We start from the raw sequence: 17,785 nt of genomic DNA, 5'->3' as shown, positions 1-17,785 counted from the left end.
TTTTTTTTCATTATGGCAGGCTTAGCTTATCTGATTGGTTTCTGATGGTACAGTTGTCTCGTGTTCTTCTGTTCAAAAATAAATGTTTTTAATTTAAAACTTGCATCAGTATCATGGATGAAAATGTTAGTACACAAACCTGATGTAGCCTAAGGTTTAAAGGTATTTGAGCACAAGTAGGCCAAATAGATTTAAACACTATACTTGTTTATATTCAAATAAAAAATAAAAAATCATTCAAAATTGAATTTTCATTTTGCTAACCCGCATCGTACAATGGCATGTGTAGGGGGCCCACTGACATTGAGAGTATACAGGGCCCAGAATTTGGTGCTACGCCCCTGTTGGCAATATTATAAATGTAAACACAAGCATGAAAGTAAAGTACTTTAAAATGTAAAGTGACAGCTATTAATGTATATACTTAATGTATACTATAATAAAGTACTTTGGTTTAATAATAAGACTTGCATGTAATTTAAAAGATATGTATGGCATTTTATTTCTGTATTTTTCTTTATAAAATCTAATGTAACATTCAACCATTTTCGAAATAAGTGATGCATTTTTAAGTAATTTTATAAGTAACCATTTCAGGTCGATGTTCACGTATAACAGCATCATCAAGTATTTCAATAAATATCTAGATGTGGGGAAAGCACAAAGAGCTCTTTAGCTGCATTTAAACCGTTAGCCCTAATGTGTGGCTTGTTATTTTTTTCTAATTCTGATATAAAATTCGATTATCTATTTATTTATTAAAACATTGTTTTTAATCGGTCTTCTCAAACACGACCCTCTCAACATGGCAGTAATCGTCGTCAGTATACAAGCGACTCACTTCCTACATTTCGACCAATTGCAGTCCTTCTTGGACCCTACGCAATTTTACCGGGAACTCGGATGTCGCTCGGGTCCGGTGGAACACTCAACAGTCAACACTGTCAAGTGGCGGGAGATTTGTCAAGCACATATATGGGGTACTAGCGATCGAGCTGGAATAAAAGGTGAAAGATTATGAATTTATTCAGTTTATTCAGTTCACCCCATTATATTAGATCGCCTGATGTAAGTTACCGCGTGAGTTCGCGATTTGTTTTGCGTGTTGCTAGGTCCTGCTAAGCTTCTTGTTTGTCCAGTTCGCCTACTGTATTATTTAATAATACGCAATGTGAACGTAAACATTATGAGCCTACATCTTGTTTATGTGATCTTACTGTTGCTGAATAAATGTTTATTTTGTTTTTAATTATAGTTGAAAGAATATTTGTTTGCAGAACTTAAACGATCTGTACGTCGTGTATGTTGCTTTTTAAACGAAATATTGTTGATTATGCACAATACTTAATAATAACGATGTTGACCCAACTTAAAGACATCCAGATCATCAATAACAATAGCTTCTAAATAGTTCTAAGTGGAACTAGTGAAAGAGTACGTTTTGCAAATCACTATAGTTTTATTCGTAACGTGTCTGTCCAACGCCAGAAAATTATGAACAATTAAGCAGCTTAATTTGAAAGACTCATCTTAAATTTCATTTACCCCGCCCCTTTTATGCAAATGACGATAAGGTGCCGTCATATCATTATTTACATTATTTCTCAAGGTTGTTTTGATGTTATTCTTTATTTTTGAGACGTTTAATCATGTGACATGCACTGTGTCTTCACTTTGTTATATTCCTTCATGAATTGTATGCTTTGTTACCCATACATGTTTTCAACACATATTCAGTTAGCAAGACAGAAATGACAGTTTTAAGTGTTTGATTTGCTCATAAAAAGTGGACATTGTTTTTTCAGGGCTGCTTTAGAATGGATTTTAAAAGGCGCAATGGAGGCCCTGCAAAGGGCGGCGCTTCACAGGCCAAGAAGGGGAAAATGAACACCGAATGGGAGGATAGTCCCTCCCAGTTTGAAGAGGAACTTGCTCTATTTGATGAAATGGAAATAGAGGCGGAGTCAGGGGAGGGGCAGGCAGGTCATGATGTCATTCCAGTGGGTAAGGATGTTTTGTCTGTTACTTTGTAACGAATTAAACTGCATTCATTATACTCACTTAAACTGTTTTTCTGCAAGATATTCAAAACAACTTGCCAACCCATGAATACAGTTGCTGACAATCTTATGGAAAAAGAAGATCTAAAGGCATCCATACATGTTCTACCCTCTTTTGCTCAGGTGACTTATTCTCTGCTGATCTTAATCCACGTTGGAAACGACCTCTTGCACCTCCTCTTCAACCAGACTCAGACAAACTAATATTTCAGCAGATAGACCTGGATTACTACTTGGGTGAGAGACACATCCTTACCAACAATGCACACATAAAAATCCATAATTTCCTTTAGATCTTTTCCACAGTGTGTTGTTGTCTGGTGTTTAGGGTCTGCGGTAGCGGGAATGCCCGGGCAGGTACAGGGTAAAGTGCCCATAGTGCGCATGTTTGGTGTGACAGACAGTGGAAACAGTGTGTGCTGCCATGTTCATGGATTCGCCCCATATTTCTATGTTCCTGCTCCCAACGGTGAGCTGGCAATTACAGCAATCTGCTCCATGTCATTGAGACAAATTAAACACATCTTCCATGATTTCACAGTATGTCTGTGTCTTTCTCAGGTTTTACAAATGCGCACTTGGCTGAGTTTCAGAGAGAGCTGAACTCTGTTGTATTGAAGGATATGCGGTCCAATAAAGACAACATAGCGGTCACTGTGCTGGCAGTGGACATCACCAAGAAGGAAAGTAAGAAAGTCTAAGTTTGTGTGTGTATACAATACCATTCAAATGTCTGAGGTCAAGTTTTTTTTTTATATAGTAAAAATATATTATTATTATTATTATTATTAGTTAACATAACTGTATTCTATTTTAATTCATTGCTCCAGTCATCAGTGTCACATGATCCTTAAGAAATCATTCTAATATGATGATTTGCTGATCAATTAACATTTCTTATTATGATCAATGTTGAAAAACGTTATGCCGCTTAATATTTTTAAAGAAAACGAGTTAATTTTTTTTAGGATTCTTTGATAAATAGAAAGTTCAAAAGATCAGCATTTTATTGAAACATTAGAAATGTCTTAGCTGTCACTTTTAATGCATCCTCTCTTAATTTATTTCTTTTAAACTAACAATCTTACTGACCCCAGCTAACAATATAGTAAGTGGAACTGTTTTTATCATGTATTTTAGCTGACTGACTTTTCCCTATTTGTGCTAAGGTATGTATCATTACCATGGAAACAAAGCTCATGACTTTCTGCGCATCACTATGGCAATGCCGCGTCTGATTGCCCCAGCGAAGCGTCTTCTTGAGCAGGGCTTTAAATTTGCAAACTTCGCCAACCAGAGCTACCAGGCTTACGAAGCCAACATTGACTTTGAGATCAGGTGTGTGTTTGGTGTACTTGAAAGTTTCTCAAATTGGTGGTGGAGTGTGGTGGACCAAGCATGTGAGATTTGCTGCATGTACGTGTGAATGCAGGTTCATGGTGGACAGTGATGTGGTTGGTTGCTGCTGGATTGAGCTTCCTAAAGGGAAGTACAGGCTGAGGGAGGAGAGAAGTGAAAGACAGACAGACTCAAACTATCCAGGAAAGGTAAAAAAACTTAGATTAAATTAGATTGATGTATTAAACTGGCATACTTATCTGGTGTGTCTCTACTCGATCTCTCTCTCAGGTGTCCCTGTGTCAGTACGAGGTGGATGTGGCATGGAATGACTTGGTCAGTCATCCAGCTGAAGGAGAATGGCAGAGGATCGCTCCGCTCAGAGTGCTGAGCTTTGATATTGAGTGTGCTGGCAGAAAAGGTGTGTGTGTGTGTGTGTGTGCTCTTGATTTTGTGACATATCAGGACACAGCTCTGTATAATGACATGGGGATGACACAGGTATTACAAGGAGAGGGTGACTTATGAGGACAGAACCCATGTTCCCATTTTTCACAACGCTTATAAATCAAACAGAATGAGTTTTTTTGAGAAAGTAAAAATGCACAAAGTTTCCTGTGAGGGTTAGGGTTAGGTGTAGGGTTGGTGTAGGTCCATAGAATATACAGCTTGTACAGTATAAAAACCATTCCGCCTATGGGATGTCCCCACTTTTCACAAAAACAAACGTGTGTGTGTGTGTGTGTGTTTGTAACTTGTTTAGGCTGTTTTAGTTGAGCTTATTCTGGTTTCAGTGGCAGCTCATAAAGCCATCTGGAGGAAAGTTGTGAATCTGACAGATTGTGTTTGACCTCAATATTTCTGGTGGAAATTTTAGTATTAGTATCATCACTATTTAGCAATCCACAAATTTTCATTAATTTAAATTACTTTTTTCTTTTAATTAGAAAAACTACTTAATACATGTTTATTGTTCAATTATTTAAGAAATGTTATACATACTTTTTCCCCCCGAATCAAATAATCTAAACACTCATTTTATACCATCAAAATTTCACACCACTGCTTTATAGTTTCCACCCAAATACATTTCTACCAAATTGGGTTTTTATCACTTTTTTTGAATTTGAACAGCTTTTCTTTATTTTGACATATACTAGCTCATTTTGTCGATGTAAGACATTATCAAGCTAACATTAACAAGTAAATTAATTCTAAGTAGTAGCCACAATGTGCGTCTTGTGCTTTTGTATTATATCCTGCTGTGCAGATAACTGAGCTGTTTGTGTGTGTGTTACAGGCGTGTTTCCAGAGCCAGAGATAGATCCAGTGATCCAGATCGCCTCTATGGTGCAGCGTCAGGGAGAGAAGGAGCCGTTCATCCGGACGGTCTTCACCTTACAGAGCTGTGCCAGTATAGTGGGCTCCCAGATTCTCTGCTTTACTCAAGAGAAACAGCTACTGCAGGTTCATACTCACAGATTCTCACAACTATACCTGCACTGATTCTACATTTTCTTTCAAATGTAAATGTACATGGTGCAGTAATAATACAAATGTATATGTGTGGTTATCTCAGAGTTGGGCTGAGTTTGTGAGGACAGTGGATCCAGATATCATCACCGGCTACAATATCCAGAACTTTGACCTTCCGTACCTCCTCAACAGAGCTGCAACCTTAAAGGCAACTTATTTTTATATGTTTTCACACCAAGATTATTTACTTTTTTTAATCTTTTTTTGATGGGAAGTGAACACAAACCTAGTTGGATTAGTGGTGGCACATTTTCTTTTTTTTTTTATTCAGGCAGGGGTGATGATATTTCATCTCTCTCTGTAGGTGAGTTTGTTCCCGTATCTGGGCCGTGTGTGGGGCTGTAAATCGGTCCTGAAAGACTCCAGCTTCCAGAGCAAGCAGATGGGCCGCAGAGAGAACAAAACAGTCAATATGGAGGGACGTGTGCAGTTTGACCTACTACAGGTATGCACACTTAAACTCACATATTGATCCATGACTGCACATGCTGTGACTCACCCAGTTTTTTCTGTGTTGCAGGTGTTGCTGAGGGATTATAAACTGCGCTCTTACACACTAAACGCCGTCAGTTTTCATTTTCTGCAGGAGCAGAAGGAGGATGTGCAGCATTCTATCATCACCGACCTACAGGTGCAGCCAATCAGATCTCTGTCCCATTCTTATAGCCAATCAGATCCCTCAGCTCCATCTAAAACATTTGCTGTCCACTAAACCCTCTTTTCTCTCTCTTATTTTTTTCGATTAGAATGGGAATGAGCAGACCCGCAGGCGTTTGGCTGTGTACTGTCTGAAGGATGCATATCTGCCGCTGCGCTTGCTGCAGAAGTTAATGTGCGTCATTAATTACATGGAAATGGCCAGAGTTACCGGGGTGCCCCTGACCTACCTGCTCTCTCGTGGACAGCAGATTAAAGTGGTTTCACAGCTCCTCAGACAGGTCTGGGCATGTGTCTTTGTAACATATGGTAATATAGCAAACATTATGCTCAAAAGTGTTTTTTATTTTTGTTTTTCAATGGCTTAATTCTAGGCTATGAAGCAGGATCTGGTGATGCCAGTGGTGAAGACGGAGGGTGGGGAGGACTACACTGGAGCCACCGTCATTGAACCAGAGAAAGGGTTTGTACCTGCTTCCCTTGTGATCATATTTCCTATGTATTAAAATAAGAAATTGGTCACATAAAAGCACATAAATACACTACCGTTTCAAACGTTTGGTTTTGGTAAATGGATAAAAAGTGATAGACATAAATCGAGATTGATAAAGTAACATTTCGTTTGAACTTTCTATTCATCAAAGAGTCCTGAAAAATGTATATTGCCATTTCCACAAAAAAAAAAAAAAAAAAAAATCAGCACAATTGTTTTCAACATGGATGGTAAAAATAAAACTTTGAGCACAAGATCGTCATCATTTCTGATCATGTGACACTGAAAACAGGAGTATGAAAATCACAGGCATAATTTACATTTCAAAATATTAAAATAGAAAACAGTTCTTTTAAATTGTAGTAATATATAGTAATAGTATTACTGTGTAAGCCTTGGTGAGCATAAGAAATTTCCTTCAAAAATCCATTAAGAATATTCATTAAAAAATCTGCTGTGGTGTCAATAAATACGTGCTTAAGAGAGATTGATTTATTCCAACAACTTTCTAGTGAGTGACAACAGATTCTTGCAGTCTTTTCATTATGAATGTTAAAAAAGACCTTAACTAATATTTTGTGTGTATTTACAGGTATTACAGTGTTCCTATAACGACTCTGGATTTCTCCTCACTGTATCCCTCCATCATGATGGCTCATAATCTATGTTACACCACCCTCCTGCAGAAAAACCAGGTGGAGAAACTCTGGTGAGAAGATTTGTGTGTGTGTGTGTGTGTGTGTGTGTGTGTGTTTTATGTAGTGTAAAGTGTTAAAGTGATAGTTTCTTCAAATTGCCTTGATTTATTTTTATTTGTTTATTTATTTTATGATGTACTTCATTTTGTGAATTTATTAAAGTTTTGTAATTTTGTGTGTGTGCACATTTTTAGTCTGTCTCCAGAAGATTTCATCAAGACCCCCACAGGTGATCTGTTTGTGAAGAGCTCTGTGAGGAAGGGCCTTCTCCCGGAGATCCTGGAAAACCTGCTTGGGGCCAGGAAAAGGTGATCTCAAGCATTAAAAGAAATGAAGAATGTTAAACAAACTATTCACAACCAATTTGTCTGTGTTCTGTATTTCTCGGTTATTTAAATCTTGACTCTGTGCCTCTAGAGCAAAGGCAGAGCTGAAGAAAGAGACAGACCCCTTTAAAAAGCAGGTGCTGGATGGAAGGCAGTTGGCTTTGAAGGTCAGCGCAAACTCCGTGTACGGGTTCACCGGGGCTCAGGTGGGCAAACTGCCCTGTCTGGAGATCTCACAGGTCCGATTCAGCACTCACATGGATTAATACCATCAGATGGTTTTAAACAGCTGCTTTAAGAGATGCTTGTTTTTCTCTTTGGTCTGTAGAGCGTCACAGGTTTTGGTAGGCAGATGATTGAACAGACCAAACAGCTTGTGGAATCAAGATACACAATCTCTAATGGTTACCAGGCAGATGCCAAGGTATTTAATAACATAAACGTGTTTTTAACACACTAAAAACATGCAATGATGCGAGTCACATGTGTTTCAGGTCATCTATGGAGACACCGACTCTGTGATGGTGAAACTAGGCGTGGCCACAGTGCAGGACGCAATGAATCTGGGAAAGCAGGCAGCTGATTGGGTCTCCTCCCACTTCGTTCCACCAATCAAATTAGAGTTTGAGAAGGTACAGAAAATACTCCCAAGATTTCACAACAGAAGCCATCAAATATTACTCGCAGTAAGCTTAATAATCTCTTTCACACTTTGTTAGGTGTATTACCCATATCTGTTGATCAATAAGAAGCGGTACGCCGGGTTGTATTTCTCTTCTAATGCTGAACATCATGATAAGATGGATTGCAAAGGAATTGAGACCGTCAGACGAGACAACTGCCCTCTAGTGGCAAACCTCATCAACACATGCCTCCAAAACATCCTCATTGACAGGTACAAACATTGCCACACTCAGAAAACTCCCATGAGCTCAGAAACGCAACAGTGACGCACAAACTAGCAAGTGTAAGAGAGAAGACATGACTCTACAAGCCTTCATAAAGTCATTTCTGACTATGTTCTAGTTGCAACACACCTTGCATATACCAACACGCACATTAATTCACAAGGCATGACGATGTGTTTTGTGTTTCAGAGACCCTGATGGGGCAGTAACTCATGCTAAAGAGGTGATCTCTGACCTTCTGTGCAACCGCATTGACATCAGTCAGCTAGTCATAACTAAAGAGCTCACACGCACCGCACAGGAGTATGCCGGCAAACAGGCCCACGTCGAGCTAGCGGAGAGGTGTGTGTGTGTGTTTTGTTTTATTATCTTGAATGTGAGTTTGTACCTACAAGATTCTCCATTCTGACATTGAAATATGCCATTCGTGTGATTCAGGCAAATTCAAGTTATTTTTATTTGTGAGTGTCTGAAAAGGACTGTGTATACAAATGGCATACCACTACTGTATATGATGCCTGAAAAAGGTCATGTTTATAAGTACAGCTGCTTTGTGCTCAGGGGTAATCATGGTGACCTCTGTATTTTTGGTTTTCTATTAGCACCACCTACTGTCAGGGAGGAAATTAGCATTTTCTTTTAGACGTCTGTCTTTTTCTGTTCAGAACTGGGTTCAAAGGTGCAGTGCAGTGTGAGAAGCTACGGCTGCAAAATCAGGACAAAGATGTCCTCATCTGAGAGAGCAGAGAGTAGCCAGTCAAGCGTTTTTACTCTTTACAACCTCTGCTTCTAATAAACCACATGACAACTGCTACTTCTATTTTGTGCGTATTCAATGTAGTGACGATGCATAACAAGGAACACAAGGAAGAAACGAAGAACAACAACAGTGACAAAGCGCGCTCTGTAGAGTAGTTTATCCATTTAGGGCTACTGTAGAAACATGGCGGGGCACCTATCCTGCGCAGTGCATGTAGATAGAAATGGCTTGTTCTAAAGTAATTAAAACATAACAGTGAATTTTGTAAAATATTTATACACCACTGAAAACACTTTCATTCTCTTTTTTTATTCTTTCGGTTTATATGTTACATCGCATTTCTGTATACAGGTTCTCAAAAATGTTACACATTGCCCCTTTAACTACAACTAAAACCAACTGAGAAAACAATTTAGTGACTTGAAATAAAACAAGCATTAACTGAAATTAAATAAAATATTTTTAAAAAGTACATTTATTTTTATTTCAGCTAGCTGCCAAGGCGATGTCTCTTTTTTTTTTTTTTTTTGAAGTACTAGAGTAATTAAAACTAAGTTAATAAATAAAAACTATATTTATATAAAAAAAAACTAATACAAATGACACAAAATCAAATGACTAAAAAAAGTTAAAGTGAAAAAAGAAAATGATAACTAAAATATATCAGTAATTTAGAAATAACACCAGTTTGTTTTTTTTTATTTAAACTGCAGTTGTTTAAATATTTTAAAAAGTTTTAATGTTAATTTTACAGTTTATGTTGTTATTATAGACATTGGTGTTTTTTCAAACAAATGTTTTTACGTAGACAACATGGCGTGCAGTTCTATTCTATTATGAAAAATATTGCGAAATTATTTCAACTGCTTATCCCAATAACTTTTTGAGGAAAAATCCAGAATTTGCAGGTATGGACTTAGCATTTAATCACTTTCCACAAACGTGGGTTTCAGGATGCGGAAGCGTGATGCAGGTAGCGCTCCAAACCTCGGAGACAGAGTCCCGTACGTCATCATCAAAGCAACAAAGGGAGTGGCAGCATATTTGAAATCTGAGGTCAGTGTCTGTTTGTTATGTGGAAGATTTTCTGTACTGTACTGTAGTTGTTTATTTTGAGTCCTATCTCTCAGGACCCCATCTATGTACTGGAGAACAACATCCCTATAGACACACAGTACTACCTGGAGCAGCAGCTGTCCAAACCTTTACTGCGCATCTTTGAACCCATACTGGGCGAGAGCAAAGCTGAGAGTGTTTTGCTGAGTGAGTATCGTCTATTAAGCCTGCAAACATAACATGTTTAAAGTTGACATGAAATGAAAAAGATCTGTATTTTAATTGCATGTTATAAATCTTATTGTGATTTGATTCTTTCATACATGTATTTTATTTATTCATTTCACATGGTTTACTTTATTTTTACCTTATAATGTTTCAGATGTCTTGTGAAATGATATACTTTTCTCTGTTGACTGATTCAAGTGGCACAAACCTCAAGTACACCAAACACTTCTTGCTTCATTTCAAGTTAGACATCACTGAAAGTAATGACTTGCAGTTTCATGAAAGGTGAAATTGTGTGTGTAAAAAAAAAAAAAAAGGCAATGATACCTTGCATGCAAAAAATTCACCAATCAACAGTAAATGTGTGACCTCACTTTAATTCTGTTACAGCTCTGGGCAATTCAGCGAGTTTGTTTCGAGGCCGTTTACACGACAAAGTTTTCAGCCAAAAACGAAAAACTTTTTATGCATTTTGCCTGGTCGCTTACACAACACTGGTGTTTTGGGAACTGAAAACGCATTGTTTTGAAAACGGCACCGTTGTCGTCTCTGTGTAAACACACAAAACGGGAATCTTTGAAAACGGTTATGTCATGTGCGAGCATAATGCGTGTGTAGTACGTGCCGATTTTAAAGGCAAGAGCGAACAAACATGCTCAAGGGTTTGTGAACGCTTCTTCAGCAAAGTGTGGATTTAATTCACCAATATTACAACCAACAGCAGAGACGAACCATATACAACATATAATCGTCACTTCCCTACAGGAACTGTTTACTAACAAGGTGACAGCGCCAACTACTGGCCTGGCATTTGTAATACAGCGTTTTTGGCTATGTGCAAACACAAATCATTTTAAAACTTTGTTGTGTATAGGTAAAAATGCAAGGGTAAAACTTTTCAGTTTTTGACTACACCATTATTGTGAAAACGTAGCCTTAGTGAAGCATTTTTCAGTCTGATTCAAACTGATTCTGAAGAGTCTAAAGAGTCTTTATAAATGTGCTCATAAGAGTATTTGTGAAACTACACTTTCATATGTTTTTGAGTGAAGCCGACAAGAACTTCAGAACAGAAAAACATTTTTATTATTTTGTGATATAAACACTTTTTATCTCATCAAATTCATTTCAAACTGCAAACTCTGACAAAATAGAATTCTTTCAGAAATGAATCTGCTAATACATCTGCTTTTGCTGTGTTGTTTCAGAGGGCGATCACACACGCTGTAAGACGGTCCTGACATCTAGAGTTGGTGGTCTCATGGCTTTCGCTCAGAAACGAAGCACTTGCATTGGCTGCCGAGCTGTGCTCAAAACTGATGGTGTGTATTAGGTGTGTGTGTGAATGTCTTCGTAGCACCACAACTCACAAAACTGATGTACTTCTGATGGTTTATCTCTCTACAGCGGCTGTATGTGACTTCTGTAAAAAGAAAGAGTCAGAGCTTTATCAGAAAGAGGTGTGTTTTGTGTTTTTAAATGCACAAATCTTGGCTAACTTGTGTTCATAAGTGGGGCTGAAGATTGTTTATCTGTCTCTTAGATCGCTCATCTGTCAACTCTAGAGGAGAAATTCTCTCGTCTGTGGACTCAGTGTCAGCGCTGTCAAGGTTCACTGCATGAAGACGTGCTGTGTACCAGGTATCTGCACACACATGCACACCAGGCCTGGACCATTCATCACATATTCACTACACATGTGTAATTACTTTGTTGGCGATAATGAATATACCAGGGAATAGAACACATTGTTGTTTTCTTTCTTTTTCAGTCGAGACTGCCCCATCTTTTACATGAGGAAGAAGGTGCAGAAGGATTTAGACGATCAGGAGAAGCTCGTCTCCCGTTTCAGCTGGTGATGGACAAGGACCAGTTATTTCAACATTCATTCATCCTCTTACCTCAGTGAAGGAGAGCCTGTATCACTCCATTTTGTAAAGATTCATTTTCTAGTGGCTGAATAAATAAAAAAGTGATTTTTTTTTTGTAAAATGGCCTTCTCTTTTTCTTCTGTTAGCTCATTATACAGTTTTAACTAAATATTCTAGGATCGTATTGTTTTTTAATCAAAATCCTTATTCATTACAGACTTAAAGTGTGAAATGAAGGCATAACGGCTGTTTCCATAGTCATGAAAAATACATTTTAGTCATCAACAATTCTATTGTCAATATTATTTATATATGAATTGCTTGTCCTGTAATCACTTTAAGTAAACATACAGTTCACAATTTATCTGACATTCAACCCATAGCTTTTGTCTTAAAAGCGATCCTTTACCATTAAGCTACTTTTTTTTCCAATTCAACAGGGTTCAGAAAACAAAAGGGAAAAGAGACAAAAAAATTCAAGTGTCACAAAAGGGAATATTTTATATATCCCACAGATTGCATCCATGCATGTTTTGGTTTCGGTCATGTCTGAGATATATAAAGTGTTGCACACAGGAATTTGAAATCCCACACGAATCATAATAAACCAAAAACCTTTTCTCATGCAACCTAGAAAAATATTGAATTGTGTGTGTGTGTGTGTGTGTGTATACATATATATATATATATATATATATATTTCCTGCTAAGAGTTCCTAGTTTTAATTTAAGCAACTGTATTTTAACAAAGGTACTTTTGGCCAAAAACTTGTAACTTTATATGTGGCCACATATATTCTGAAATTATGAAAAACTGATGCAACTACCCTGTTATTACCATAACGCATAATATACTTCTTGAAACACTTTATAAAGCAGATATAATAACTGAAAAGTTATAGTTTCAAATACAGCTGGAGTTTTGAATATTGAGGAAATCACAGTCATCTAGCCAAAAGTCTCTTTATTCACAAAACATAACTACAGTTATCAATGTGGCAAAGGGAATGCATCAATCACAAGCTTTGGTCACATGTTTACCCTTAACCAAAACTATTACCATCTCTCCTGTCAATCTAAAAAAAGAAATAATAAAAATAAAAATAGAGAAACTGAAAAAAATATATATTGCCCTCCCCAACCAAACCTCGTTGCAGGTAGGGACTACTGGCATTTTACACAATTCATCATAATAAATGAAATGTTAATGTCCAATACAATGTTGGTATGTGTACTGAAATGGTTCAATATTATCTTTTACAAAAATACAAGACTTTACCATAAAATACTACTGGGAAAAATAAAAAAGCAAGCTTGATTTTTCAGAATTATATAATTATAGAAGGGCTACATTAGGTGCAGGACAGCTAAGTTTTAGTCCAAGCCATGAGAACAATAAAAATCTAGGGAGAAATGGATTCTGGGATGTTGACAAATGCAAAGAAAAACCGGGTGGAAAACTGAAAATATTTTTTAGATAAATCTCACATTGAATGAGGTGGAAATACTTCTTAAGGAGTACAAAACATTGTATCAGTGGTTTTGAATGCGGTGGCCACTTGTTCTACAGTGCTTTCCCACAGGCCACAAACACTTCAGGGGACTTCTGAGCTTCCTCATTCCCAACCACTGTTAACAGAACCCAGCAGATATGCTGATTGGCTTATGAAGTTTTGAGGAGATGAGATAGGATCAGGCTTACTTAGAAAGAGTTACCCATTACCCACTTAAAGTATATCCCTTCACCACCTCATTAATTTGTTGTAAATGTCAAAGTTCCTTGCTGCTTTGATTCTGAAGTATGACTGTAGAACTATGACACACATCAGGTCCTCCTAGCACAGAAGGGGAAGCAGCAGCATAAGGTTGATGAGTCCACTCGAGACTATTTTATCCAAGTTCGATAGTCCCATCAAAAAATGTCTTTTCCAAATCAATTCCACAGTGGCTCGATTCTCATTGAGGTCTCATGCTCACATACATACAAACAGCCAGTCAGCTTCCTATTCCTCAAAGGCTGGTGGCGTAAAAGAGAGTGGTAAGAGAAGGAAATGGGGTGTGTATGTGTGTGTAATGCTACAGTAGTGTGTGTGTGTGTGTGTGTGTGTATGGCTAATCCCAGGGGATGCAGTGCTATAAAAGAGTGCAACGTCTCGGTGTATGTTTTTTGCTTTTCTTATTGCTGCGGTTCGTCTCCTTGTATCTTCGGATCTCCCGCACCAGAGAGTAAAACGCCTCTTCAACTCCCTGCAGACAGAAAAAGACAAGACGGGTTTAGAACTAATGGTACTTTTTAGCAACATGCAGAAGAGGAATCTTAAGTCGTCACAAAAGTTTTGGTTTTCTCAAAAAGTTTAATGCACATTATGAAATCAGTCCTAAGATGGCTGTTGTTCTGATTGACATGATGGTATTCAGACCAACAGCATGAACTGTAAGTGTGAGATTGCTTTGATACGCTAATTCAGCATCAAGTTAAAGGCTCCCTGTCAATCACAACCTGCTGTCTGTAAGAATCCTGCATGCAATAGATGTGTATAAACACGTTTTTGAACTTATTTAACTTGTGCTCTGTTTTTAGAATGGTGCATCATTGCTGCAAAAGAGCCAAGACATGTGTGTATTGGTCAAATACCCCCGTCTAGCATAAGTTTACACAGGAAGTAGAGTGGAATGCAAAACCCTGTTTTGTGTAAATCAGTGCCACCCACCTGTCGCGTCTTGGCAGATGTTTCGACAAACGGGACGCCGTAACTTCTGGCGAGCTCTTGGGCTTGACGCGTCTCTACAGTACGAGAGGCCAGGTCACTTTTGTTTCCCACCAGCACCATCGGGACATTGTCACTGTCTTTGACACGGTTTATTTGCTCCCTGCACAGAAACAAAACACAACATGGTTGATTGTTTCACACAGACTGATTAGTGAATTTCTTGCTAGGACTTTCTCCAATCACACACTGGTTTCCTTACTCATCAACTTTAAATCACTGAATCAATGTCTCATTTTTAGCTCAAAATCAGTCTAGAAACTTTTCCGTTTGATTCTATTCTAAGTTTTCAGGAAGTGAAAAGCTTTGTTTGCTGTTAGTCGACACAGACCCAACACACCCATCTTGAGATCCATAAATCAAAAATATAATTTAAGGGTATTCATAAGATAGTCCAGACATTAATGTTTCTATTCCCATTGAGTTCTATTGTATTTTCTGGAAGTCAAAGGGGCCGGAAACTGTTTGGTTACCAGCATTCTTCATAATCCACAGAAGAAAAGTTCTGTGGTTTTGGAACGACACAATGGTGAGTAAATAACGTCAATCTTCATTTTTGGGTGGATTATCCCTTTAAATCTGGATTAATATTTTTGGTAACTGGTTTGGTTATGGTAACTGATGCTGAATATCCTTTACATATATCTAATGTGTTTGGATTTATACCTGTAAAGATGTACGTCCTCAAAGGACTTTGCATTGTTGATGGCAAACACACACAGAAAGCCCTCTCCTGTCCTCATATACTGGTCTCTCATGGCACTGTACTCCTCCTGACCTGCGGTGTCCAGGATGTCCAGCAAACATGTCTCTCCGTCAATTACAACCTGCTTTCTGTAAGAATCCTGCATGGAATAAACATAGAAAAAGAACACACATCTGAGTTTTTATATACTAATAATATGATCAACAAAGTATTCACATTTTAAACTCTGAACAGATTATTAATTTTAGGGAAAACAATAAAAAAATTTTTTTTAAAAAGACCAAAACAAAAATAGCATAATAATTTACTCCCCCTCATGTCATTTCAAACCTGCATGCATTTATTTCTTCTGGGGTAAACGAAAGAAGATATTTTGAAAAATGCTCAAACAGTTTTGGGTCCTCATACTATTTTTTTAATGAAAATTTCATTTTGGGGTGGACTATCCCTTTATAGAAGGTGAACTCGTACCTCAATAGTAGGGTCATACTCGTCTACAAAGTGATTCTGAATGAGCTGGATGGTCAGTGCACTTTTCCCAACACCACCAGCCCCAACAACGACCAGCTTGTATTCTGTCATTCTGGATGGAAGAGAGGGAAGGTGAATAGAGAGGGTTAGAAACAGAAATATTCAACAAGCAGTACTGTATTCCTCTTCCTGACACTAATTTGCCAGCATTAAAAGACAATTTCACTGTATGGAGAAAAAATGCACTGAAAGTGAAAGGTGACCGAGGCTGTCATTCTTTATAAAATTTCCTTTCTGTGTTCCACGGAAAAAAGAAAAGTCATAAGGGCTTGGATCAACAGGAGGGGGGGTTAATGACGACACAACTTTCGCTATCTGGGCGACCTGTCCTTTTAATAACCGGAAAAGAACATACGATCTACAAGTCAACAAATCATACTCGAAGACATTCAAGACTAGGGTTTAAGATAACGTTTACTGAGTTCCTATCACATTTGCCTAGCCGGGAAGAAGCATACTGAAACTAACGTTACAGCTCCATATAGTTTTATCTCAACTTCTATCAACAGGTCAGAAGTTAGTTATCGGCTTATTTGTGTATTTTACCTCCCGTCTGGTTGTTAAATCAGTTCGGCTGGCGCCAACGTAGCGCCTCGAGATGAGTTAGTATTGAATGAAGTCCAAGGATTAGCCCCTGAGCCACATTACGATCGACCAGACAACTAAACTCTCCCTGGAGTCGAAGACAGGCTGGAAAAAATCGGGCTGATTAAAACCCACCCGTTAAAAAACACACTAAAAACGTATTATTTTAAACTATGTTGTCCCTACTCTGTACAAATTTCACGATAACCCAAATAAATCCGCCCGTGGAGGCATTAGCTCCTCTTGGCTAAGACTCTCCCAGATTCATTGAGGGCGAGGAGGGGGCGGGATCACCGGAGGAGATGACCAATGAGATTTAGCTGGCCTGTCGAATTTTTGAATTCTATTGGGCGAGGAATAAACGGAAGTAAGAATTGACCAATGGTAGTGCAATGCCTCTTTCCAATTTCTCTTTCATGTCCCGCCTCGTGAATATTGACCAATGGGATTCTTTTCACATTATTAAAAGGCCAGAGATACTGTCTATGGATGCACACCATCAAAGCCCTTAAAAAACATGAAATATACATCAGAAAATAAATTTAGTGCTAGATTCTTAAACCTAATTGCATTTACAAATAGTGCATTTTGCAAATAATAATTGCATTATTATTTAGTTGTTATTTTATTTTAGTCTAAAGAGGGCTTTCACAGTAATTAAAGAATTAACAATGAAAGGGAAACTGTAGTCAATTGCTAAGGTCTAATAAATAATCAAAGAAATAATAATAAAAATTATCCCAATAAAAGAAAGAGTTAAAGAAACTGCATAAAGCTTTTGCCTTTTCTTTCTTATTGTTTCACGTTCTTATTTATTTATTGTTTAGCATGAGTAAATGTGTATGTCTATAATTTAATGTTAAAAGTGCTTTGGCAATGTAATGCCTTTTACCAAACCTACTTGAAGCTAAATCTGGTCAAATCTAAAACGCTATTATTTTAGTGTATTTTCATTTACTCATTTTGACCACTAGATGTCACTGACAACACAACAGCAAATCTCTCCGGTGCAAAAATGCTTTCTCTCTCTCTGAATGACAGATGGATAGAGGGATTATCTTGATTTTACGCAAAGATTAGAAGACAGCAGATGCCCTCTGTGGGTGGAGAGGAGCATTAGAGAGGGGCAGAATAGAGAGATGAAGAAAGGTATAAACAGAAAGAAATGACGCACGTGGGCAAGTAATCAGAGTGATGCTGGAAAAAAACTGATTTTGGCTTGTATTGTAATGCAGATTCATACTAACACATCGCCTACCACACG

At 37.8% G+C, this 17,785-nt stretch overlaps 2 protein-coding genes across 2 annotated transcripts; one reads left to right on the top strand and one right to left on the bottom strand.

The window, feature by feature from the left end:
* Nucleotides 1-857: 857 nt before the first annotated feature.
* On the top strand, nucleotides 858-12,052 carry LOC127948092 (DNA polymerase delta catalytic subunit). Its single transcript, XM_052544715.1, has 27 exons — nucleotides 858-1,007; nucleotides 1,806-2,004; nucleotides 2,184-2,297; nucleotides 2,389-2,529; nucleotides 2,622-2,747; nucleotides 3,230-3,398; nucleotides 3,493-3,607; nucleotides 3,690-3,819; nucleotides 4,699-4,865; nucleotides 4,978-5,082; nucleotides 5,239-5,379; nucleotides 5,455-5,565; nucleotides 5,681-5,872; nucleotides 5,966-6,054; nucleotides 6,677-6,793; nucleotides 6,977-7,090; nucleotides 7,200-7,347; nucleotides 7,437-7,532; nucleotides 7,603-7,740; nucleotides 7,828-8,003; nucleotides 8,206-8,358; nucleotides 9,730-9,832; nucleotides 9,907-10,039; nucleotides 11,269-11,382; nucleotides 11,468-11,520; nucleotides 11,604-11,701; nucleotides 11,832-12,052. The coding sequence occupies exons 2-27, from the start codon at nucleotides 1,818-1,820 to the stop codon at nucleotides 11,917-11,919; spliced, it is 3,318 nt and encodes a 1,105-aa protein (XP_052400675.1). The 5' UTR covers nucleotides 858-1,007; nucleotides 1,806-1,817; the 3' UTR covers nucleotides 11,920-12,052.
* Nucleotides 12,053-12,880: 828 nt separating this feature from the next.
* LOC127948124 (GTPase HRas-like) lies at nucleotides 12,881-16,804 on the bottom strand. The gene is made up of 5 exons (XM_052544717.1): nucleotides 16,483-16,804; nucleotides 15,877-15,988; nucleotides 15,366-15,544; nucleotides 14,643-14,802; nucleotides 12,881-14,178 (listed from the first exon to the last, which is right to left on the bottom strand). The coding sequence occupies exons 2-5, from the start codon at nucleotides 15,985-15,987 to the stop codon at nucleotides 14,065-14,067; spliced, it is 564 nt and encodes a 187-aa protein (XP_052400677.1). The 5' UTR covers nucleotide 15,988; nucleotides 16,483-16,804; the 3' UTR covers nucleotides 12,881-14,064.
* Between the last annotated feature and the right edge of the window lie 981 nt (nucleotides 16,805-17,785).

Source organism: Carassius gibelio, chromosome A3 (genome assembly GCF_023724105.1).
Source record: "Carassius gibelio isolate Cgi1373 ecotype wild population from Czech Republic chromosome A3, carGib1.2-hapl.c, whole genome shotgun sequence".
Taxonomy (NCBI): domain Eukaryota; kingdom Metazoa; phylum Chordata; class Actinopteri; order Cypriniformes; family Cyprinidae; genus Carassius; species Carassius gibelio.
The sequence above is the reverse complement of the archived record's forward strand: the minus strand, read 5'-3'. Positions and strand labels throughout refer to the sequence as shown.